This window comes from Ictalurus punctatus, chromosome 16 (genome assembly GCF_001660625.3).
Source record: "Ictalurus punctatus breed USDA103 chromosome 16, Coco_2.0, whole genome shotgun sequence".
Taxonomy (NCBI): Eukaryota; Metazoa; Chordata; class Actinopteri; order Siluriformes; family Ictaluridae; genus Ictalurus; species Ictalurus punctatus.
Genome location: NC_030431.2, coordinates 9,451,586 through 9,477,950, shown reverse-complemented (window position 1 = coordinate 9,477,950; position 26,365 = coordinate 9,451,586). Strand labels below are relative to the sequence as shown.

General features: G+C 38.4%; 1 protein-coding gene and 1 long non-coding RNA gene across 7 annotated transcripts; one reads left to right on the top strand and one right to left on the bottom strand.

The window, feature by feature from the left end:
• Positions 1-5,136: 5,136 nt before the first annotated feature.
• On the bottom strand, positions 5,137-5,758 carry LOC108276752 (uncharacterized). 2 transcript variants are annotated; one of them, XR_001814972.3, is made up of 2 exons: positions 5,619-5,758; positions 5,137-5,337 (listed from the first exon to the last, which is right to left on the bottom strand). It is a non-coding gene; the product is annotated as an uncharacterized LOC108276752 (long non-coding RNA). The 2 variants fall into 2 exon arrangements; XR_006983845.2 differs by having other exon boundaries at positions 5,455-5,722.
• LOC108276751 (cytochrome c oxidase assembly factor 4 homolog, mitochondrial) lies at positions 5,706-20,736 on the top strand. 5 transcript variants are annotated; one of them, XM_053686832.1, is made up of 4 exons: positions 5,719-5,804; positions 6,454-6,540; positions 17,941-17,995; positions 18,741-20,736. In XM_053686832.1, the coding sequence occupies exon 4, from the start codon at positions 18,753-18,755 to the stop codon at positions 19,005-19,007; it is 255 nt and encodes an 84-aa protein (XP_053542807.1). In that variant the 5' UTR covers positions 5,719-5,804; positions 6,454-6,540; positions 17,941-17,995; positions 18,741-18,752; the 3' UTR covers positions 19,008-20,736. The 5 variants fall into 5 exon arrangements, with proteins under 5 accessions (XP_017344147.1, XP_017344146.1, XP_053542807.1 ...); XM_053686830.1 differs by having other exon boundaries at positions 5,726-5,804; positions 17,877-17,995; XM_017488658.3 differs by lacking the exon at positions 6,454-6,540 and having other exon boundaries at positions 5,706-5,804.
• The last annotated feature ends 5,629 nt before the right edge of the window (positions 20,737-26,365 follow it).

Genomic DNA, 26,365 nt, shown 5'->3' with positions numbered 1-26,365 from the left:
TTGGCACCCTGACTTGTGCCCTATGTTCCCTGGGATAGGCTCCAGGATCTCCGTGACCATAAGCGGTATAGAAAATGGATGGTTGGATGGATGGAATCCTTGGCTCAAGACAAATAATCTATCTCCAATTTCATTTCTGCCATGAAAATTTTAATGCTATTTTGAATTTTTTGAAAAATCAGCTTTTTCAAACTCCTTCTAGGTCGTTTATCTGATTTTCACGAAATTTCAGACAAGCTGCAATCGCTGCTGTCTTATCAATTTGGGTACATACCTGCCCATTGCCCAAGTGGAAACCCAGATACCTACTCATTCACATTTAATCACATGTAATCACATTTACATCAGAAATAACTTTATCAAAAGAAACAGTCTTACTGTGGCACAGTCTTACTTATCACAATAGAAAATCCCTTGGACTTATGCGATGTCCAGCGAGCTTGGAGTCTGCGTTGATCCCTGAGACGGAGATGGGTTTCCTGAAGAAATGCAACGTCAGGTGTTTGTAGTTTTAAATGTGTCAAAGCCTTGGATCTTTTAATGGGACAATTCAGACCTTTCACATTCCAACTTAGGAATCTGATCGAGCTTCAGTATTTTCCATCAATTTAGAATGAAGTACAGTATTTTCAGTATTTTCCATCAATACAGAATGAAGTACAGAGGTTGATATCAATAGGAAAAAAAAGAGAAAAAAAATAACAAGAAAAAAAAACAAGAACAACACCGCATCCCTCCCCGCCTCCCACCCCACCTTCCCCCATCCTACTCTGAACATCAGTTAAATTCTCTCCATTCCCAAACAATGGAGGCAGAACCCTACAACACTGGAACATCCGATACTTGTAAACCATACCTATTCTTGTTGTGTGAAGTTACTCCCGAGCATAAAAGGTACCACTATTACCATGTATCTCAGGCAACCTATAGATTTACATGGAAACTGATATGGTTGCCCACACCTGTGTAGTTTTACAGTCACGTTACAGGTATTAATAAATTGGTTAACTGTCATGTAGGCAGCTTAAGATGGAGGATAACGTTCATTAAACCACAGTTCCGCTTTTTGGGGGCAGACGAATTGAAGCCTCTCATCACCGAGGTCTATCCGAAAGCGAGCAGGGTATCTGAGAGAAAACCGCATATTTCCCTCACGCAAGCTGTTTCTCACCGTAGCGAAGGCTGCCCTCCTCTTAGCGACACTGGAGTTGAAGTCAGGAAAGATGAACACCTTACAGCCCTGATGGAAAAGTTGATTCCAATTTCTGCGTCGAACAACTTTTTCTCTGTCGTGAAAGTAGTGAAACCGCACAATCATCACTCTTGGCCTTTGATTCTCTCGCTCCTCCAAGGGCACAGGGCCAGTACGGTGTGCTCTATCCAGCAATGGAGCGGTTGGAAAGATTCCCGATCCGGGGACATCCTGAAAAAATTTTGACATAAACGTTACCGGATCGCTCCCTTCTTCTCGTTCCGGAATACCGATGACCCAGAGATTACAGCGCAGTGAACGGGACTCCAGGTCCTCCGCTTTATTGGTGAGTTGTTTGTTAGCCGAATTTAGCTTTAGCACCGTCTGTTCCAGTGTTACAATTCGATCACTGTAATCGTTCAGGTGCTGGTCAAGCTCATCAATACGTTGCCCTTGTGATTAAATACCCGATTTACAACTCTCAAAAGACGCAACGACTGGGGTCAGAGATGAGTTAATAGCTGCTTTCACCTGTACTGCGATGGTAGATGTTAGCTCTGCGATCAAAGTGGTGCAGAGGTTTTCTAGGTCAAACAGTAGCTTGTCGCCATGACTCACTGTCATGCTCTGTGAAGATTTAGGTTTCTGTAGTCTTTCAGAAGCCATAACTCCTTTCAGATTATAATTGTAAACAGAGTAATTGAAAAAGAAGGCAATGATAGACAGCAAAATGCTTACCTGAAGTGTCTTTATGATACCATTTTCAGTTTTCTCATTATTTATAACATGGAATAATTGTAAAAACTGATACTTCAGTACAAATGGAGTGGTAAACGCTGGCAAAATTTCATTTTGAATGTTATAACAGTAATTTTATAATGTCTAAATATGAATCTAAAAACAAAACCTGTGAAAAGAACTATATTAGTGAGTCAGCCAATGAGTGGTCCTCTGCTGCCATCTACTGGTTTTAATGGTAATTTTCCATAGTCTATCGGTGTGCCAAATTTCACAACTTTTTACAATACGGTTCTATGGACTGCCATAGGATCAAGAAATAAAAACATACAGACTTCACACCTTTGGTGCATGGTACACATGGTACATGGATACAGCATGTGGCTATTTTAGACGTGTCAAGATTTCACTATAACGTCATAGAGGCCAAGTCAGATGGCAAACAAAATAGATGGCTGAGAACCAGAAAATGAAAAATCAGAACATTAATAATGACTATTTATAGTTGTGTTATTTTAGCACTGTTAATTAATACTAAGTTTTGAGTTGTTAGGGATGGTTTGCAGACATACCTGATGAGTTTACAGTTGGTGTCTATGTGCACCATGTAAAGGAACACTATATTTTCTCCAAGCAATACATCTCAGGGTGGTCATCCTGGAGAGAACACCGACACTGGCCACATGATGCATGGATGCACACACGTTATCCCACTGTACGCGTTGCCCCTGTGCCAGTAGAGCCCATCAAACCATACGATATCCTGCATCTGGCATGGAGTTCTTAAACTCCATGACAAGGGCATCAAGTTCTTCATCTGTACATGTGCTGTACAAAGCTCTCACAGATAACTTGTTTTCAGTCATCCTCCTGAACTGCGCTGCACGAGATACACCAAGTAAATTTGAAACAAACTTGACTGGCAGCCCAAGTTCTATTAGATGGGTAAGATTGGTTGTTGAAATTTAAATTCGTGGACATCCATGTCTATGTCCATGTCCTGGTTCCAGCTTCATTGTTAAACATACCTCCATATCCCTCAGATGCTGTATGAGGTTGCTTAGATTTGTAAGGGCTAGCATGAGATCCTCTGACATATGTATTATTTCAGCCTGGGCACTAATAAATACTAGTTCCTGTTTGCAAATAAGCTGTAGGGAAGAATAGTGCATAGTGTAAGTATTTCAATGTACAAATAATATTTTTCCGCTTTAAACAAAAAGGTCTCTAAATAACTGATGTTGTATATCTTGTTCAAACCACATTGTTTCAACATAGTGGTTGTCAGTAAATACGTTTTGAAATGTATTTACTACTGTAAAAGCAAGTTCACACTAACCTAACGAACATCAATATATAAAATCAGATTATTTAATAATGAATGATCATTTCACAACACTCAAAATGTTACTATAGTCTTTACATGTTATTCTTTTTACTATCCTGATTGCATACAGTTTCGTTTAGAATTAAAAACTGTAACTTTGAACTGGCATAAAGTTGGCTTGAAGTTGGATGTTCAATGTTCGCAAATTAAGGGACCGTCTCTAAAATTACATACGACATTGCTATACATGATTCTAATCTCAATAGCATTTGAAAGAAATGAGTTACAGTCATAAAACCAACTATAAAGTGTTCATCTAGGTGTCAGCTACAATGCACACCTTTTAGATGTTTGATATTTATTCAAATAAACTGTCAAATCATATCTAAACATTGTGATGTTTTTATAATGTATGGACTCTTACACAAAATATACCATAATTTAAGGCTCAATAGCATTCGAAGGGAATGAGTTACAGTCACAAAACCAACTGTAAAGTGTTCATTTAAGTGTCAGCTATAAGGTACACCTAACATTCACATTACTCTGAAATTGCTCCACAATTTGTAGATGCAGTTTTTCGCAGACTGGTGAGCCTCTGCCCATCTTTAATTCTGAGACTTCTGCTTCTCTAAGATACTCTTTTTATACCCAATCATGTTACTGACCTGTTGTCAATTAACCTAACTAGTTGCAAAATGTTCCTCCAGCTGTTTCTTTTTAGCAACTTACTTTTCCAGCCTTTTATTTATTTATTTTTTTATTTATTTATTTTTTTTTTTTACTTTTTTGAGAAGTGTTGTGGCCATCAAATTCAAAATTACAAAAATATTTTCTGAAAATGGTACATTTCCTCATGTTCTATTGTGAATAACATATGGGTTTGAGATTTGCAAATCATTGCATTCTATTTTTATTTACATTTTACACCATGTCCCAACTTTTTGGGAATTGGGTTTGTACATCATAAATTTTACACATGATTTGATAGTTAACCTTATTAAATATCATAAATCTAAAAGGTGTGCATCATAGATGACACCTACATGAAGACTTGGTTTTGTGACTGTAAGTCATTCCCTTCAAATGCTATTGAGCTTTAAATTATGATATATTTTGTGTATGAGCCCATTTGGTAGGGAAATACCTGGCAAATTTTACATATGATTTCACAGTTTATTTGAATAAATATCAAAAATCTAAAAATGGTGCGTTATAGCTGACACCTTCATGAATACTACACAGTTGGGTTTTGTGGCTGTAGGTCACTCGCTTCAGATGCTATTGAGGTTAGAAACGTGTATAGCAATGTCGTATGTAACTTTAGAGACGGTCCCATAATTTGCAAATATCTGCGAATATCAAACATGTAATGTCAAGCCAACCTTATGCCAGTATAATGCATTCCTTTTTTCGTGATTATTAAAACTTTGTCATTGTCCCCTTAAAGATTATGGCAATTGCTGTACAGAGGCAGGTCAATCTACCTCCACACAGAATCTTGGCAGTGTAAAAAATAGTTTGCAGTTGTCCTGACTGAAAATATTTGGTCTGTGTATGTATTACAGACATTTATAATATCAATTATATTGAATTATTATTATTGTCTTCCTGCAAAAGAGCTGAATAAGGTCCATCTTCAAAGGCAGATTAGAAAACGTGACATGGAGATGCACCTTCTACAACTTCAAATGTAGGAAAAAAGGTGAACATAAAAAAGGCCAGGTTTGATATTGAATTGCTGAAGCACTGGTTAAAGGTGGACAAAGTATTTGCCTACTGATTATTATTATTCAGTCAATTACTGTTGAATGGTGGAGCAATTAATTAAAATGTCTTTTTCAGTTACAGAAAATAAAGCAACAATGAACCTCAACTGTTCGGTTTGTGCATTAGTCATTTAATTAGAAATTATGTGGGTAGATCACATCTTGTAACACCCTGCAATCTCTTTGGTTCACTGGGGATCCTCTTGCCATTTTCATCAATGGTTCATCAATGGTTCATCATGGTTTATGGCCAGGGAACTGCACACCGTTGCCTTTTCCACACGCTGTGCATCACTCACATTGTATACTCCCTGTGGCAAAAAAATAAATTGCATAAAATATGCTCGGTGTTAAGCGCTGATCCATGAGGTGTCATGTAAGGTTTCAAAATGTTACATTTACGATTCTTGCGAAAAACGGTAACACACCAAATATTAATCTGGTTGTGAAAACGATTTTGTATAATCAGTGATTCCTCGTCCATTGGATCCTCTACAAAAGGTCCCGCTACTGAAACAAGCTAACCCTGGAAAATAACCTGCTCCGAACCAGGTCATGTTCAGAGAGTAAGTTGCTATGGCAGTTTACATACCATGAAAGTTACCTCCGTTTTTGGAACCGAAAGTTTCTGGAATATCCGCAAGCAGGGTCATAAAACAAAACTACATATGCGCATGCGCAAGAATGGATCGCCACAGGCACTGTACGAGGTTCCTGTGCAACCTCGAAATTCTTCCCCTCAGCAGATGCTAGTATTATGATAAAACTGGAACCAGAGGTAAATTCATATTTATGTTAATTTAAGTTTTATTCCCAGAATGTATAATTTTATATTTCATGTAGTGTTATATGAAAAAAAACATTAAGCGCGAAAAAAGTGCTCGAAGTTTCGTTAAGGTTACAGAAATAAATTGCGTCTGCTAACTTTATGCGCAAGTAGAACAAGGTATTTCCTAGTCTGTTCGAAGTTTTACATGTCCGGAAGATCGAATTGGTTTACTGACATGGATCTTTGAATCTCATTCAGCAAAATGAGCTAATTTGATTAAAGTAATTTCGTTCATTTGAGCAGAATTAAATGTAAACGTTATATTGTCAATAGCCAAGTCCCCCCAATACGTCTACTTCCGCAAACTTTGATCATATTCCGAATAAGGACAAAAATTATAATGCAGCCAAGGACAAATTATACAAAAACAGCAATGATTAATTCACCACTCCGCTGGGTCTTCTGGTCCAAGACGCTCATTCTTTTGTCACGTGACAGCCGCATACGCTGTGTACACGAAACACAAATGATTAGTTCACCTAAATAGATACATTACCTTAGTATTATTGATCGTAAGATCCTGAGCCGGGTAGCGGCCACGTGGCAAAAGAATGAACGTCTCGATGAACTATCCATCCATTTCCTGTACCGCTTACAGGGTCGCCTGGTGGTGTTCCAGAAAGCAGGTTATGTGATTTACTCAAGAGTTAACGGACAAACTCAACTTTCGGTTCCAGAAACGGAGGTAACTTTCGGGGTATCTAAGTAGCCATAGCAACTTACTCACTGAACATAACCTAATCCGGAGCTGGTTATGTTGCAGATTTAATTTGTTTCAGAGAGCTAACGGAGCGTAGCGTGCCATTTTGAAGAATGTTCCATGGACGAGGAAGCACGGATTATACAAAGTCTTTTTCGGCCTGAGAGGGTTATAAGACCACGTATAGATGTGTTTTCATATCCGCATGAATATTTGCGGGAGCGTTACATTTTTCAAGCGAATTGTTAATTTATTTAACAAACCTTCAGTATGATTACATGGACAGCAATAATCCAATATTAACCCGATTAAGACAATACTCAGATTAATAAACTACCATGTAAACAACCATTTTTGATTACCTTAATCTGATTAAAATCATACTCGAAGTAAACACAAATCGAATTAAGACGTGGAGTATTCCTGTTTTAGTTGCATTATCGACGTGTATTACAGACATGTAAACACCTTAATCACATTATTAATATCATGTGGGAGTTTTCACCGCATTTAGCAGCAGGACACGATCACACAGCAGTACTCAACCGTTTTACTGTAAACGAGAGCACGGCTGCGTCCGAAACCTCGTACTTACCTACTATATAGTAGGCGAAATACATGTATCTCAGCTACTATATAGTAGGTAAGTACACGGTTTGGGACACAGCCCATGGCTTCAAGCAGTCGTCTGCATGTATAGCATGACATGTAATTAACCGTACATGAAGCGTTCGTAAAAATTTAAAATAAAAATGTATGCAATAATGGAATCGTTTTGGAGAATGTTTTTGTGTTTCATTTTGACTTGGCTCGAAGTACTTCTGGGACTAGAAGGACTACACCTGATAAAATATGAAGCCTATATAAACTCAGCAAAAAAAGAAATGCCCTTTCACATTCAACTGACTTTATTTCCAGCAAATTTTTTAACATGTGTGTCAATATCAAAAGTTAAGTACTTTTAAGTACTTCAGTGCATCTCATCCTCATTGACTGCACCAGATTTGTCAGTTCTTGCTGTGAGATGTTACCCCACTCTTTCACCAAGGCATTTGCAAGTTTATCATCACGTCTGGGGCAAGGACGATGTCCTTCCTGTCTCCCTGTAGCACTGTCTTAGGTGTCTTACACTATTTACATTGCAGTTTATTGCTCTGGACCCATCTGCAGTCCTCATGCCTCCCAGCAGAAGGCTTATTGCATGTTCACGCAGTTGAGCAGGCACCCTAGCAGGCATCTTTCCTCTGGTGTTTTTCAGAGTCAGTAGAAAGGTCTCTTTAGTGTCCTAATTTATTGTAACTGTGACCTTAATTGCCTACCTCCTGTAAACTGTTAGTGTCTTAAGAATGATTCCACAGGTGCATGTGCAATAATTGTTTATGGTTCATTGAACAAGCATGAAAAACATTTTTTAAACCCTTTCCCATAAAGGTCTGTAAACCTTATTTGGATTTTACAAAACTTTAAATCTTTAAATACAGTCTCCTGAAAAAGGGACGTTTCTTTTATTTGCTGAGTTTATTATTAGACATTGTACTATGTACTATGTTAAGAAATTGATTGAGGGCAAAAAGTAAATCTGTTATTTATTAAATGTTTCTGCATGGGTGTAATAGGATCAAGGTTCATTTTTGCATCATAATGAATGAAAGCCTTTCATATATTTATGAACTTATAAATTTACACATTTACTCGATCCTTTATTTTTGTCAAGTCAACTCTTGTCCTCTGCTGATGCAGCAGTGTTAATTATTTTTTTTTGTAATTGTCTTATAATCCTCATAAGCATGCTTTAAAACCTCTAATTCTGCTGTGCTAAAGTATGTGGCTCACTTTTTCTCACCCTGGCTTTCCATGGTGACACCTGAAATCGGTGAGCCATTGACAATATCTTTATATACTCAGCATGCACCTGCGTTAACTCTGAGTTACCAATAGAGGGTTGATTGAACTTACTCCTCATAATTTTTCTGGAACCGGAAAACCCAGAGTAAGCAATGTTTGGGTTAATCAGCCTAAAGTTCAAGGTTTATGTGACAGTAAGTTAACCTTGCTTTCTTCAATACCTCAAAATATTCACGGGGAGATTACTACGTTACTTCCATTCCGAAAACACGCTTCGGAGAGTAAATACTAAAGTTGTGTCCCAAATGACATACTATACTCTTACACTATGCACTGCACAGTGCACTACACTTACGCTACCGTCTAGTTCAGTGTTTCCGCGGACCCCTAGTGGTCAGTGGTGTAATTGCAGGGGGTCCTTGGGAAAGTTTTAAAAATGTTTAAATAATATTATATTATTTTGTTAAATGTATCAAAATATATTCAAATGTGAGGTTGTAAAATTAATCGATTTGGTTATTCACGTGCATTCACAAATATCATGTTCGTTTCAGTCTTATATAATTGTACAAACAGTTGTGTAAAGTGTTAGTCGTAAGTTTAATTCGTAACACTCAGTTTGTGGATGTTATTTTAAATAAAGGAAAAAATGGTACTGAAAGTTTGACCCCCAATCCGATTAATTGAATAAATGAATGAATTAATAAATAAATAATCAGTCAACTAATCGATTAGGAAAATAATCGTTAGTTGCAGCCCTAGGGCAAATACATTTTCACACACGCCCAGTTGTTATTGGATAATTTTTTGCTTCAGTAAATATCATTATTATTTAAAAAAATTATTTTCTGTTTACTCAGATTGCCTTTGTTTTATCTTAGATTTTGTTTTAATTTCTGAAACAATTTAGTATGAGATACACAAAAACGTAAGAAATCAGAAGGTAAATACTTTTTCAAAAGCACTGTACATTGACAGCGTGAGAGGGAGAGAAGAGGGGCTTCAGGCCGTGTGCACACAGGTGTATGTGAGTTTTGACAGTTAGCATTTGAAATATGAGAAGTCAAACAATTCAAAAGCTGGTCCAAATTGAGCTACTCAGAAGAACCATGCAGTGCGGACCAAATACTTGTGCAATCCACTGGTTAATGCTGCGTGGACCAGTTTGGTTCTCCCAGCCACGAGACCTGCTTGACCCACTGCGCAGCGCAGCGCAAATTCATTTTAATTTTACCCAAAATTCTACTCTTAGGCTACTGCTGTCAACCGTTCCTATAACAGATGGCAAACAGGGCTAGGAGAATATTTGAAACTATTTTAAATAGTACTAAAATTTTTAACAAATTTGACGGAGGCCTTGAACGAAACAATAATAGACACACAGCAGAAAACGGTTTACGAACAGAAGAAAACTCTGCAGATTTCAGAGGTCTCACTGAAGTGTATTCATATTCAGATTGTTTATCTTTAAAGAGCAGGAACACATAACTGTAAGCCTATTTGCATGGCTGTATGTAATTAAATGATTATCTATTTAGTCTCGCAGTTTATTTTGCACCACGCTGTCCAGTGGATTGTGCATATTGTGGAAGAATCTTCTTCACAAAACACTCTGAGTCTTGGGGTCTTGATGCCAAAAATAGACTTTATTATAAAAGCAAAAAAGTCATTAGCTGGTCTGCAGATCAGCTGACATAGGAGCTTTTGATACAGGTTTTTATACAATTCTGAAACACTGATCTTATACAGCAGAGCTTTTTTCCCTTTTTTAAAAATTTTATCTGGATACCCCTTGGCCCCATGCCACCATTATTTCCAAAATCCAAGGTATGGTCTGACTCTTAAATGACGGTGGCGTGGTACCACTACCTTTATTTAAAGAAAAAAAAAAACAACTGCATTCCAAAGTGCTTGCATGCATTCCCAGCACAGACGGGTACCACTTTACTGGTTAACTTTGGTTACACTCTGAAACATAGGATATGTTCGATTAGTTGATTTCTTTGAATATAACTTGTTTCTTAATCATCAAATCTTATATTTTAGCTGTATGTGAGTTGCTTACAGTTGCACTCAAAATTACTCAATGAACAAATCAAATGAAATCATTTGAAATAATACCACATGATGAATGTTTCAAGTGGTTTCCCCAAATTCAACTAAAAATGCAACTTATAATCCAGTTTATAATGATTTCTCCAGTATAATGATTTCTCCAGATCCTATCCACTCTGACGGATATTCATTTCTTAATGTTTGCCATAAGTTTGGGCGGTACTGATCAAAAGTAGCTCTGTTGATTTGTGGACTGCCCACAGCCCCTCTCATGTAGGCTGCTGTGAGGATCTTTACCATTTTACCTCCTCCCAGAATCTTGGCCAGGAATGCTTCCACGTCTCCTATTGCAAGCAGTTTGCCCAGTGTTTCTTCTTTAAATACCTTGATCCACTTACCAGCCACCTCGTGGATGTCAGGAATGCGAGCGATCAGACCATCATGATTCCATGTCCCAAGGCACATACTGGGCCTGTACACCCTTAATTAAAATAGGGAATACTTTTGCCATTTTAGCTGGTTCTATGAAGCTTTTTCTTGGTCTAAGTTGCCTCTCCCCCTGTCCCCGTGTCCAAGCAGGTAACAGAGTCAGTTCTTCTGGTCTGAGTAGTTTCTAGACAGGATTCCTGTCCCTTCTATGTTGACTTGGATTAAATTTTGGGTTAAAAATTTTGGATTAAGCCTAACCCTTTCTTGTTCACACCACGACTTCATAAGAACTCAGACCCCAGTTGCACCCAAAATTTCATCCAAGTCACCATAGAAGGGACAGGAATCATTTCAGTGGACTCACCACTTCAACACATTTTGTCACGGGTGCTCATGTACTTCTATTGTAGTTTATTTTACTTTTAACTGGCATTGTAGTCCTGTTCTGTTATAGTCTCTTTCCTTAATTTTTTGAGAAAACAAAAGAAACACTTTTATGTTCATAGTTGGTGAGGATAGTTGTCATTTAATGCAAGTGCTCAGCTCTCCTCCTGAGACCACACAACCCTGCGACCTGACATTCTGAAAAGTTTTGTGTTGTTTTCAGCAGTGACGGAACATGGCTGCAGGTATGGCAAGCCTCCAGATACACATGTCGAAATGAAACGCAAAGTGGACCGGGACCTCATTGCTTTCACATATCATGAAGTAATCAAACCAAAAATGGACCCACAAACAAACCGTACCAAGTGATCTCAGACCCGGATCTCGGAGCGGTTCACCGTTACAGGTTCCAAACACTCTCGGAACGGTTCAGCGTGTATATGTGAACCTCTCCGAGAGTGTTTGGAGGGCTCAAACGAACTAGGTGTGAGAACACCCTTAGTCGCTTCATACTTGCACTAAACACAGATACTTTGCATGCAGTTATTATTTTTTTTTAGATCAAAACCCCTTTCTCTCAATCTGATTAATTCAATTTGGAAAAGCCTTTAAGAGTGTTCTTAACGCCACAGGCAGGCCTTCAGCGAACGACACAAACTAGTAATTATAAGCAAAGCTGCTTATCTAATCAGGTGGCCACCTGTCCATGCAGATCGCTTGGGCCAGTCCACCATGGCTCTCCTGGCTCTTTCCCAATCATATCGGGGTCACCAATTTTATGTGGTAGAATCTTCTTCGAAAAACACTCTGAGTCTTGGGGTCTTGATACCAAAAATGGACTTTTATAAAAGAAACAAAGTCATGAGCTGATCTGCAGATCAAATGACATAGGAGATTTTGATACAGGTTTTTATACCATTCTGGAACACTGATCTCATATAGCAGAGCATTTCCCCCCCTTTTTAAAAATTTTGACACACCTTGGCCCCATGCCACCATTATTTCCAAAATCCTAGGTACAGTCTGACTCTTAAACAATGGTGGCGTGGTACCGCAAAAGAGCTTGCATGAATGCCCAACACAGACTGGTAGCAGTTTAACTGATAGTCTGATTAACTTACTGGTTTATAGTTTACTGTAACTTTGGTTACACTCTGAAACAAAGTGAAGCACAGGATCTGTTGGATTAGTTAGTTTCTTTGAATATAACTTGTTTCTTAATCATCCGATCTTATATTTTATCTATATGTGAGTAATATCAATTGGTCCATGCTGCACTGTTGAATGGTTCACTCTGCGTTACCCAGTGGGTCATGCAGATGTTTGGTCCATGCTGTTCTTATCAGTTTCTTAGTTTGGACCATCTTTTGAGTTGTTTGGCTTCCCATGTTGAAATCTTGAACAATCCGAGCTAGTCTCTGAACATTCCATCATTGTAAGTGAATGGGAGTTGTTGGGATTTTTCATTATCTATGATGGGAAAACTGTGTCTGATCAGTTAGGAAAAATAGAGCATGACCTGTCTGAACAGCCTGAAGGACTATGCTGAGTTTGGTGGAAATAGCTTGAAATCTTGTTGGAAAGAATTGGAGAGATAGGGTGCCAATGCTTGTAGCATTAGAGAGAGTGAGAGAGATGGAGAATCTTTGTTACAGGTATATTGACCAAGTGAGAGGGAGAGACGAGGGGCATCAGGCCGTGTGCACACAGGTGTCTGTCAGTTTTGACAGTTGAAATTTGATAGATAGATAGGTGATTAGCTAGAGTTGATTAGATGATTAGGTAGAGAGATAGACAGACAGATAGATAGATAGATAAGTGATTCACTAGAGTTGATTAGATGGATAGATAGATGGCTAGATAGGTAGAGTTGATTACATAGATAGATTGAATGGTTAGATAGGTAGAGTGGATTAGATAGATAGGTAGAGTGGATTAGATAGATAGATAGATAGATAGATAGATTGAATGGTTAGATAGATAGTTGATTAGATAGATAGATAGATGGATGGATGGATAGATAGGTGATTAGCTAGAGTTGATTAGATGGATAGATAGGTAGAGTTGATTACATACAGTGAGGGAAAAAAGTATTTGATCCCCTGCTGATTTTGTACATTTGCCCACTGACAAAGAAATGATCAGTCTATAATTTTAATGGTAGATTTATTTGAACAGTGAGAGACAGAATAACAACAAGGAAATCCAGAAAAACGCATGTCAAAAATGTTATAAATTGATTTGCATTTTAATGAGGGAAATAAGTATTTGACCCCGTCTCAATCAGAAAGATTTCTGGCTCCCAGGTGTCTTTTATACAGGTAACGAGCTGAGATTAGGAGCACACTCTTAAAGGGAGTGCTCCTAATCTCAGCTTGTTACCTGTATAAAAGACACCTGTCCACAGAAGCAATCAATCAATCAGATTCCAAACTCTCCACAATGGCCAAGACCAAAGAGCTCTCCAAGGATGTCAGGGACAAGATTGTAGACCTACACAAGTCTGGAATGGGCTACAAGACCATTGCCAAGCAGCTTGGTGAGAAGGTGACAACAATTGGTGCGATTATTCGCAAATGGAAGAAACACAAAATAACTGTCAATCTCCCTCGGCCTGGGGCTCCATGCAAGATCTCACCTCGTGGAGTTGCAATGATCATGAGAACAGTGAGGAATCAGCCCAGAACTACACGGGAGGATCTTGTCAATGAGCTCAAGGAAGCTGGGACCATAGTCACCAAGAAAACAATTGGTGAAACGCCGTGAAGGACTGAAATCCTGCAGCGCCCGCAAGGTCACCCTGCTCAAGAAAGCACATATACATGCCCCTCTGAAGCTTGCCAATGAACATCTGAATGATTCAGAGGACAACTGGGTGAAAGTATTGTGGTCAGATGATGCCAAAGAGCTCCATTTTGGTCTCAACTCAACTCGCCGTGTTTGGAGGAGGAGGAGGAATGTCAAACATGGAGGTGGAAACATTATGCTTTGGGGGTGTCTTTCTGCTAAGGGGACAGGATAACCTCACCGCATCAAAGGGACGATGGACGGGGCCATATACCGTCAAATCTTGGGTGAGAACCTCCTTCCCTCAGCCAGGGCATTGAAAATGGGTCGTGGATGGGTATTCCAGCATGACAATGACCCAAAACACACAGCCAAGGCAACAAAGGAGTGGCTCAAGAAGAAGCACATTAAGGTCCTGGAGTGGCCTAGCCATTCTCCAGACCTTAATCCCATAGAAAATCTGTGGAGGGAGCTGAAGGTTCGAGTTGCCAAACGTCAGCCTCGAAACCTTAATGACTTGAGAAGATCTGCCAAGAGGAGTGGGACAAAATCCCTCCTGAGATGTGTGCAAACCTGGTGGCCAACTACAAGAAATGCCTGACCTCTGTGATTGCCAACAAGGGTTTTGCCACCAAGTATTAAGTCATGTTTTGCGGAGGGGTCAAATACATATTTCCCTCATTAAAATGCAAATCAATTTATAACCTTTTTGACATGCGTTTTTCTGGATTTTTTTTTGTTGTTATTCTGTCTCTCACTGTTCAAATAAAACTATCATTAAAATTATAGAATGATCATTTCTTTGTCAGTGGGCAAATGTACAAAATCAGCAGGGGATCAAATACTTTTTTCCCTCACTATAGATAGATGGAATGGTTAGATAGACAGGTAGTGTGGATTAGATAGATAGATGGATAGGTGATTAGCTAGAGTTGATTAGATGGATGGATAGATAGATAGATAGACAGTGGATTATATAGATAGAGTGGATTAGATCGATAGATAGCTGGAGTTGATTGGATAGATAGATAGATAGATAGATAGATAGATAGATAGATAGATAGATAGATAGAGTAGAATAGATAGATAGATAGATGGATAGATCGAGTTGATTACATAGATAGATTGAATGCTTAGATAGATAAATGGGTAGGTAGGTAGCTGGGTAATTAGCTAGAGTTGATTAGATAGATAGATAGTTGATTAGATAGGTAGGTAGGTAGAGTTGATTAGATAGATGGATTGAATGGTTAGATAGATAAAGTTGGATGGATAGATAGATAGATAGATAGATAGATAGATAGATAGATAGATAGATAGATGGAGTTGATTAGATAGATTGAATGGTTAGATAAATAGATAGTTGATTAGCTAGAGTTGAATAGATAGATAAATAGATAGGTAGGTAGAGTTGATTAAATAGATAGATTGAATGGTTAGATAGATAGATTGATTGAATGGTTAGATAAAGATGGATGAATGGATAGATTGATTGATTGATTGAATAGTTAGATAGATGAAGCTGGATGGACAGACAGATAGATAGTCAGATAGATAGAGTTGATTAGATAGATAAAGATTAGATAAAGTTGGATGGGTAGATAGATATATAGAGGTGATTAGATAGATAGCTAGATAGATACTTGATTAGATAGATAGATGGATAGTTGATTGGATAGATAGATTTGATCAGAGAGTTCATTAGATAGAGAGAGAGAGATAGATAGAGAGAGAGAGATGAAGTGAGAGTCTCTGTTACAGGTACATTGACTGAGTAAGAGGGAGAGAAGAGGGTGTTTAGGCCATGTGCACACGTGTGTGTGTGTGTGAGTTTTGATAGTTGGAGTTTGACATCTTGAATATTCAGAGCCAGGCTCTGAGCATTCCGTGAATGGGAGTTTTTGTTGCATGTTACATGACAGTATGGAAAATGCCAATAAAAAAAAGAGGAGTGATTTTTTTTAATGTACTTTGCAAAAAACATATAAACACAAGGTATTTGAGGTTTTACTTAATCAACTGCATAGATTTTGAAGGTAAACGTTTATTTAGGAATTGATGCTTGCAACATGTTCCAAAAAAGTCGGGACTGGGGCAATTTAGGTATAATAGCTATGTGACAAGTGGAAATAAGAAGGTGATGTGGAACAGGTGAGGCAATCATCTAATCATAGTATATAAGGAGCCTCCAAAAAAGGCCTAGTCCTTCAAGAGCAAGGATGGGCCGAGGCCCACCAATCTGCCAATAGATGTCAGCGAATAATCCAAGACTTTGATAACAAAGTTATCCCCAAAGACAAATGAGTAGGATTTTGGGAATTCACCTTCTACAGTGCACAATATAATTAAAAGATTCAAGGAATTCGGTCAAATTACAGACGTGCATTATCGGTGCGTTATCGGTTAACGGTGCGTATAGGGCAAAGACGAAAACCATTTCTGAATGCACATGATCACCAATCCCTCAGACGTCACTGTTTTAAAAACTGTCTTGAGTCTGTAATGGATATCCTGACATGGGCTCAGGAATACTTTAGTAAAACTTTGTTAAACAACACCATTCGCCATTGCACCCACAAATGCAAGTTAAGGCTTTACTATGCAAAGCAGAAGCCATATGTCATATCACAGCAAACCAGCAACTCCATTTCCCAGGAGGCACCACTAACTACAAACATGGCCGCTGAGGACTACACTTCCCACAAACACACACGCTTGCCTTCACCGGAGTACTAACTAAACACACCTGCACCCAATCTCACACACAGCACATACGCACTATATTAAGGACTTTGTGAACACTCAGACTTTGTGAAGTAAACGTTCAGCTGACTTGTTCTCTGCCGTTATCCAAGCCTTATTCTCGTGTTTTGCCAAAGTGACTTTTGACCATTGTTATCGTTCTTGACCTCAATTCTCTGCCTTGCCTAGTTTTGTCTGTTTGCCTGATCGCCCAACCTCCGCCTGTTTATTGACCACGGATTTTGCCTTACCCCATGGATTGTTATTATATCTGCCTACCTACACTTGCTAACGTCTCTGCCTCCATTTCGTGACACCATACATCAACACTGTCCAGAAGCGCTGCCGACTTCCCTGGGCTTGGTCTCATCTGGGACAAATTGATATTTATTTGATTATTATTTAGTTAAAAAATTTATATTAATATATATTATATTAATATACATTTATATTAATTGAAATATGTTGGGGTTATAACTTTTCAGTCAGTTTGTCATTATGAACCTATAAAATACATTTCCTCATTTACACAATCAGCAATTTAAAAAATAATAATTTCTTGCTCTTCAACCGGAAGTATGCACACCTGCTTTTTGTTGAATACTATTGGCTGTTTGCTGCAAATGTCTTTAGTTGCAGGTCTATTATTGGCGGATCCTCACCATATATTCTGACATGGAGAACACATTGTCTGTTATAGAACTTGGACAAGAGTTTATTGGGATAATTTTGTACAATGTCAGTTATAAATGTAATTGCACAATCTAAAACCAATCTAGTAAATAATTTAATTAGGCACTGGAATTGAAGGAATTATATAGCTTTAATAAAACAGTATAAAATGAATTAATATATTAGAGTTGTACTGATATTATTTAACATTAAATTGACTAGTGATTTAAGCATGTGTTTCTTAACATCCCAATGAAAATGTGTACTTTAATTAGAAAAACTCTGTCCATAATCTCTGTTCATATCTTATCAGGCTGTATGAGATGATGCCTGTAAAATCTTTGCTGTATTCTATAAGAGATTGTGTTATAGACAAAGTCTTTTTAAGAATGTGTTCTCCCTTTTAGGTGAAGATCCTCTACCAATATCCACAATTAATGAAAATTACTATGTTCTGCTTACATCATCCAGTGTGATCCAGACTTGTGGAGAAAACACAGTTGCATAAAGAAAAACATTCTTCAGAGTAAGTTTGATAAGGATGAGGTAACAACGATGCTTTTTCTGTCCATTAGCACTTTTTCCATTTATGTTTCGGGATTTCCACTACCATATTTTGGCTATGAGTTTTTCATATCCTTATAACTCCTATTGGTGTAGTAGTGGTCACACTCTGAGACACTGGCTAAACCTTTTTGTCTGGCATTAGCTGTAGTCAGCTGATGAACATGTCACATTATTTGTACCAACCTAAGCTCACCACCAAAGAATATGTCATATTTGCCTGTGACAGCAACACAAGGTTGAAAATCCTACAGTTTCAGTCAAGTTTCTTGGTATGACATCAATGGAAAATGTAAATGAGTGTTTTATAATTTGTTTTATTATTATTTATGTGGAACCTTTTCCACATGTCACTACTGAAAAGTATAATGTATATTGCATTTCACATTTCCACCGTAATGACTGAATTTTAATGTTCCATAAGTTCTTCTCTATACAGCTTGTGTTTATAGCAGAATTTTAACTGCCTGGTGTGTCACCTATTTGACATCCTTAAGGTTATGTTCTATCAAGCTGATTGAAATAGCAGATTGTGCTTTTAAATGGGTTACATGGGACCTAGACCCATTTGGCTCATTACTGCAAAAAATTCTAAATACTAAAACTCGTAAATGCTTTAATTGCCACAGCTAGCCATATCACTTTAAAAATTAATCTTCTGGACATCTTTTTGTCAGCATATTTCTCTCTTATTTCTTCCAACCTAGATATAAAGCAGAATGGCATCCCATTCTTCACCCTTGCCCCATGACCGGAGCAGACCAGAGGAGGAAAATGATTTGGTAGATCAGCTGATCTCTAGGACAGGTTGTTCTGCACTGCATTATGCAATTCAGGAGTGCATGGCAGAGCATGAAGACTGGAGGAAATGCAAGACACAGGTTCAGGACTTCAAAGAGTGCATGATGCCATTCCAGAAAGCTCGGATGGAGCAGCTGGTAAAACATAAAGATTCAGCCACAGAGAACATTTGATGAAAAGATTCCTGTTAAAGCCTCATCTCTATTAAAGAAGACATCATTTTGTGACTTCAGGTTACCTTTATCACAGATATAATTACAAAGGAACACTGTGAATATCATAAGATTGATTGTTCCCAAATATTTTAGCAGTACTGAGGATTGTCCTTGAATTTAATAAATTAAAGAACATTTACGGTGAAGGTGAAATTCACTTACATGACATTGCTTACAGAATACAGAAATTCAGTAAGTTGTATATAATTGTATTGCTAAACTCATCAAATACTTATTCTTATTGCGAAACACTGGAATTTTCTTCCATGATGATCTCTTGCTTGAGGCATAACCTTTATGATGTTAATTGCATTTAATTACCCATAACACAATTTTTTTTTTACTTGTTTTGTTTCGAAGTACTTTACAGAGATTGGCTAAATACTTGTGTCCTTACTGTGAATATGGTAGGATCTTGATCTTAGTTTTAAGAAGTAGAACTCAACAGATGTCTCCATAGCCCACAAATCTAATCCAACTTTTTACAAATTTACATGCCAGAAATGCCTTAAAATAATTCAAACAGGAAGGAAGTAAAAAAAATTGATTCTGCTGAGATCATGAGATCTGTTTGGAACAAATACAAAATGTAATTAGTTCAACTGGTGATTACCATGATAATTCCATATAAATCCTAACCCTTCACTTATTTTATTTTTTTAAGTTTCAAAATTTATCTTGGCATTCTTTATGTATTAATAAGTGTAGTTCAATGTTACTACTATGAAATAAGAGATGCACTAATATTCAGGTTTTCATGGTCATCCTGAAAAATTCAGGTTTTCATGGTCATCCTGCTGTGACCTGCTGTGAAAAACAAATTTATGATTGCTTTACTCATTTACAACTAAACAAACATCTCCATAAGAAACAGAAAAATAGTGTACAGAATGTATATGGAATTCCCAATATGCATAGAAGCTATTTAAGCAGCCCTTTCAATTTACATAAACTAAATAAATTTGGTCTGTAATGTAACATTTTGAAATATTGACATAGAGCAATGATGAATGGCAATGTTAGGATTGTATTAGCACACACATGTTATATCAAATTGCATCTACTGAAATGTTACAGTAAATAATGTTGAGTATTTAGATAATGGAACAATTGATGCTCAATGCTTCCTTACCCTGCTTTCTGACATCCCCTCAGAGAACTGAGTATTATTGTTGCATAATTAAAATAAAAAATAAATATAAACTTTTTCGAGTGATTCTCAAGAACAAAACAAGATCCACAATTAATTAAAGGGAGAAGCACAAATATTTTTTGTGTTAAACAAAAAATAATATGCATGGGAAGTATAAGCATGGTCACCACATTCATTTGTGGAATCTGGAAAATGTTTCACCATGTTTACCACAATGTTCACCAACTTATTCAAATCAACCCAAGAATGTGTGATCTTTACATTCCGTTTGTGTTTGAATCTGATTGATTGATTGCTTCTGTGGACAAGCTGAGATTAGGAGCATTCCCTTTACGAGTGTGCTCCTAATCTCAGCTCGTTACCTGTATAAAAGACATCTGGGAGCCAGAAATCTTTCTGATTGAGAGGGGGTCAAATACTTATTTCCCTCATTAAAATGCAAATCAATTGATAACATTTTTGACATGCGTTTTTCTGGATTTTCTTGTTGTTATTTTGTCTCTCACTCTTCAAATAAATCTACCATTAAAATTATAGACTGGTCATTTCTTTGTCAGTGGGCGAACGTACAAAATCAGCAGGGGATCAAATACTTTTCCCCTCACTGTATATATATATATATATATATATATATATATATACACACACACATATATACATATATAACGTATATATTCAATTCAATTCAATTTTATTTGTATAGTGCTTTTTACAATAGACATTGTCTCAAAGCAGCTTTACAGAAATATCAACATGGTATATAGATATTAAAGGTGTGAATTTATCCCAACTGAGCAAGCCACTGAGTGGCGACGGTGGCAAGGAAAAACTCCCTAAGATGTTTTAAGAGGAAGAAACCTTGAGAGGAACCCGACTCAGAAGGGAACCCATCCTCATCTGGGTATATATGTATGTATATATAAAGAATGAGGTGTGCCTGTGTTCGAACTCAGCAGACACTGGAATGGAATGGCTTCCGTACATGATTTAAGAAAAATTTGCAGTGGTCTCGTAATTTTTTCCAGAGCTTTATATCATATCACCCAGCCTTACTAGTCAGTTTAAACTTTTCTAGCAACCTTTAGCTTTTTGGGGTTACATTTTAGTTGGCTCTGCTTAATTTTAAGTTACTAACTTCTTTACTACAACAACCTATTCACAGCTAGATAGCTCGCACTGTCTGATGTAGCGCTGGATAAGTAGATGCCCTGGGTTATAATATATATTTTGTACTAAACTTACCTAACTAGCATTGACACTATCTTCATGCTGTAGCCAGAGGAGAACTCTGTAAAGCTATTCTGGAATAATGTGCAAACAGGATAGACTAGGCGAAATGTGTTTTGGACTAAATATTTTTACACGATTGGATTGTTTTGACCCTTGCCAATGTAACAACACTGTTTTTTTTCCCCCTGAAAGTTATCGATCAGTGGACTTCATATATGTGAGTTGCCTCAGTTTTGTAACTATGTTGATGGTCTGACAGAAATGTTGATTGTAGCTGCTGTTGAGTTTGTATATTGAAATGGTTTATATCAATCAAATCCCAAGAATCTTAGCTTTCTTAAGATATATCGTATGAGTACCTGAACCATACAATGCTGAACCATTCAGAGTGCATGAACTGCCCAAAGCGCAACAGCACGCATTTCCGGGTTGTCAGTGACATGGTATACTTTTGACACATGTGTTTTGCTTTGGTTTCTGTTCTGTCACTGCCCTTGTTATGTTATTGGTTGTCTCCCTCATGTGTCATCATTATTCACAGCTGTTTATGTTTTACCTTTGATTATGTTAATTATTTAAACCCCTCATATGTCTTTGTTGGGCAAAGTGTTGCATATTTCTTTGTTTTGCTGCCAGACCCGGACTAACCCTGTTGATCCTCGATTCTTGATTTTTGATCCTGTTTTCATCCTCCTATTTATTGATTCTGCTTTCGCCTAGTCCAGTGGTTCCCGTACTTTTTACAGTGGCATACCCTCCCAGGCATTTAATATCCTTTTGCATACCCCCTCTCTCAAACTGTGTTGTCTGACGATGGTATCCTCTGTATTGTTTTTTATTTTTGGCCTTTTCCCCAACCATTACACCAGCTATATCAGTCGCAGCAGAAATAATTAAGTCCTCCACAATAGTATGGGGTTTGCCTGTCTTAGCCACTCTGTAACTCACCATGTAGGATGCTTCCAGACCCTTCCTATGTAGGTTTTCCTACAATGTTATAAGGGCCTTACTACTCCTGAGTTGTCTTAAATGTCTTTAAAAAAAAACTCTCGAGGTTTATTTAGCAAAAAGTAAGTAGCATTCTTTGTTTCTAAATGTCTGTGCAGAAATGCTGGTTTCATGCAGTTATGAGAGAGTACTTTTGCACATATAACACACTGTGGCTGGGGGTTTTCTTTACTACCAGCGTATGTAAAGCCCAAAGAAATATATTTCTCATCATATTTGCGCCCCTTTGATGGTTTTTCTGCGAATTGCTGGTGAAGAAGAGGTGGCGTTTCGACTTCGGATACATCGCTGTCTATATCAGCGTGAACTGGCCTAATTGCAGTGAGTACACTTACGCTCGCTATGGACGCGCTATTAGAGGGACCTGGGCCACTGCTGTCAGAGGACTGTGGATCAGCGGCGCTGGAAGTAGAAGTGCTTACTGTGGTTGCGGGCCGATATCTTTGTATTTCTCCATTTTAATGTTACGAGCTATTACTTTACTTCATCACATAGCTGTGTGCTGGCGATAAATGACATGCGGTAAGATTCGCACTGATGCATGACTGTGAGTGGATGCAGTTTTGACGACGAAAGACAGGATAATTTGTTTGGATGTCATGTATTTGACCTTCAGAACATTGCAATTTTGCTGTTTGTACACTGGAGGGGGCACAAGTTTATTTTTTGGCCGTGGGAAAAACATGAATTAGAATTTTAATGTTATTTAATCAGGCGGAATTAAATGAACAGCAAATCTAAGCATTTTGCTTCCGTACCCCCTCCGTCACGTCATGTACCCCCAGGGGTACCCCAGTTTGGGAACCACTGGTCTAATGCTTGTTTGACTATGATTGTGATATAAGTTTTGGATCACCAAGTGTCAAGTAAAAAAAAAAACTAGAAGTGCTAATGACCTTTTTCCAGAAGTAATCAAACTCAAAAACACAATTGAAAGTAAAAGACTAGAACACGTTGGATGAGAGAAGCAAAAATCCAGTTTAGTGTTCAAAAAGCAGCATGAGATCCAAACAGTGAGACGTCCCAAAGTGATCTGAATCTGTACACAGACTTACTGCCCTATTTATACAGTTGGACTCTAGTCTATGCCCAATTATCTCATTCTTTTGAAATCCCTATATGTTTCAATGGTCTTTTTGATTTCCCCTTAAACTCTACTTTTCTCATTTTGAAATCCCATTAGAATCAGCTATGCTCACTTTGAAATCCCCTTAAAACCTATTTTCGGCCTTTTGATATCCCCTGTGACGACAGGCCGGCGGCCAGCGCACAAAAGAAGAAAAGCGCTCCTCCCGCAACTGAAAGGGAAACTGATGCTGAAAGGACAGCTCTGCTTCAGCACCACTAATGTTTTGGACAGCCGGTAAGCGTGTGGCTGCGAGGCAAAGTCACAGAAACACACACGGCTGGTGGCTAATGATCAGCGCAGAAGTTCTCCACCATCCAGCAGCTGACGGGAGCATATAAAAGTGCCTGCCTCCTCTAACAAAGGAGAGAACTGTCTCCAAACCAATGCTAACCTTCTGTTTTCTATTTTTTTTTTTTTTTTTTTTTTTTTTTTTTTTTTAAATATACAGAAGATACAACAGAAAAGGATTTTGATCCCAGCTTCGTGAACTCCAAAACGACCTCAACCTCCCTGCGAGACCGCAGCATGCTCTCTATGGCCCCGAGGACGACACCACACCCCGAGCACCTCACCACACTTTCTTCTCACCCTCACACCCTCTGTTGAATAAAAAAAACCATGTCTGCACCTAAGTCGCCTACTGTGTGTCTGTGCTCAAACCGGCCCAGCCTAAGCTCGCTATACCCCTTCATGTTTTTCTTTCTGGTATTTAAAATTTTTTCCATGTCCTTCACTGGCATTCTAGTTCCAACAGTCAAGCTGTGCAGATCTCACCACGCCATTGCTCATTTTTGTGTTTCCTAAACATGTTGTGTGTGTGTGTGTGTGTGTGTGTGTGTGTGTGTGTGTGTGTTTTAAACTTTGTGCTCTTTTCATGCTGTGTATTGATACCTGTTTCTTACATTCTTTGCATATACCAATATGAGGGCCAATGCCCTCAATCAGCTGGCCCTTCTCTCTCTCGGCTGCTCAGTTTCTGGAGCCTGGACCAATATCTACGTCATCAGCTGGCACATTTGTCAGTGAACATTACTGATTTGCTAGAATGTCTTGGCTCCTCACCTATACCCCCAGGATTTCCTCTGCGTCCTGCTTATCGTATTATTCCAATGGTGACTTATGCCCATGCTTCTACTAAAACTGAGGCTCATCTGTCTCCCATATCCTCTGTGGAGGGCCCATTTATTCTTTCCTCTGACAATGACACGATCTTGCTACAAACACACATGCATACTGTCCTTCCCTTACTGATTATTCCCCAACTAGTCCTGCCCCTTCCACAGTGTATGATGTATATGCACCTGGCTGTCCACATGATGTAAAAGAAAATGTGATTGCTCAGACCAGGCCACCTTCTTACATTGCTCCATGGTCCAGTAATGATGCTGATTGTGGGTAGGGGTCAGCATGGGCACTCTGACTGGTCTGTGGCTACTCAGCCCCATATGCAGTAATCTGTGATGCACCTTTCTTTCATAGTCAGCATGAACCTTTTCAGCAATTTGTCCTACAGTAGCTCTTCTGTGGGATCAGTCCAGACAGACTAGCCTTAGCTCCCCATGTGCATCAATAAGTCTTGGGTGCCCATGACCCCTGCAAAACCTGCCGTTTTGCAAATGCTCTGACCCAGTTGTCTAGCCATCATAATTTGGCCCTTGTCAAAGTAATTCAAATCCTTATACTTGCACATTTTTTATGTTTCCAACACATCAACTTCAAGAACTGACTGTTCACATGCTACCAAATATATCCCATCCCTTGACAGGTGCCACTGTAATTAGATAATCAATGTTATTCACTTCACCTTCTGTGAATTTAATGTTATGACTGATCGGTGTATATATTTATGTAAAGTTGTTTTGTGACACTATCCATTGTTAAAAGCGCTATGCAAATAAACTTGCAATGAATGAAAGAATAATAAAAATCAGAACAAACATAACAGGGTTCCAGCAACTTCAGTGTTTGGACCCCTAAAAATCTTGACAATAAGATAGGATTGTAGCACTTCATGCTTGGACCCCTAATAATCCATCTATCCATCCATCCATCTTCTATACCATTTATCCTTCTTCCGGGTCATGGGTGAACCTGGAGCCTAGCCCAGGAAGCATCGGGCACAAGGTGGGGTACACCCTGGACAGGGTGCCAATGACCCCTAATAATAATAGGCTTTATTTATATAGCACCTTTCACAAAACCCAAAGTCACATTAGAGAGCAGTTAAAGGAATACAAAAATTAAAAGCATAAAATATAAAAGTGTACAAGGTAAAATATATAAGAACTGACAGGATAGAAGATATCGCAATTTGCTTCCTCTCCTCTATTGTGTGCCAAAGTGGTCAGTGACCATGCACACCAACTGTTGTCATGGTTTGAAACCTGGTTTTGCAGGAGACAGAGCTTGAGCTAATAGTTCTTATAGAGCTTTTATGCTTTATAGTCTGATATAAACTGCCCAGATGCTCACAGTCTTTGATGAACTGTCTAGATGCTTCCAGGAACTCTGGCAGACTTTGAAGACTCCCAAGGGTTTAAACCCCACGAACTTCAAACCATGGGCTGCAATGGTACCCTTCGTGCTCCTCAGGACTAAGACAAAGCTATACTCCTGAAGAATGAGTGGGGATGTGAGTACCTAAACTGCCACTAGGTGCAACCACTTCCTGTATCCTATCAGAAGAACGGGGAAGGTGACTTCACCTGAGACCCTCCTGGGATAAAAACCTCCAATGGACACGCCCTTCTGCTTTGCAGAAACAACTTCTTTAAAAAGCCAATAATCTTTGTGTTC

Bases quoted from the DNA above. Each gene is read 5' to 3' on its own strand.
- LOC108276751 (XM_017488658.3), top strand. From the start codon at position 18,753: ATGGCATCCCATTCTTCACCCTTGCCCCATGACCGGAGCAGACCAGAG.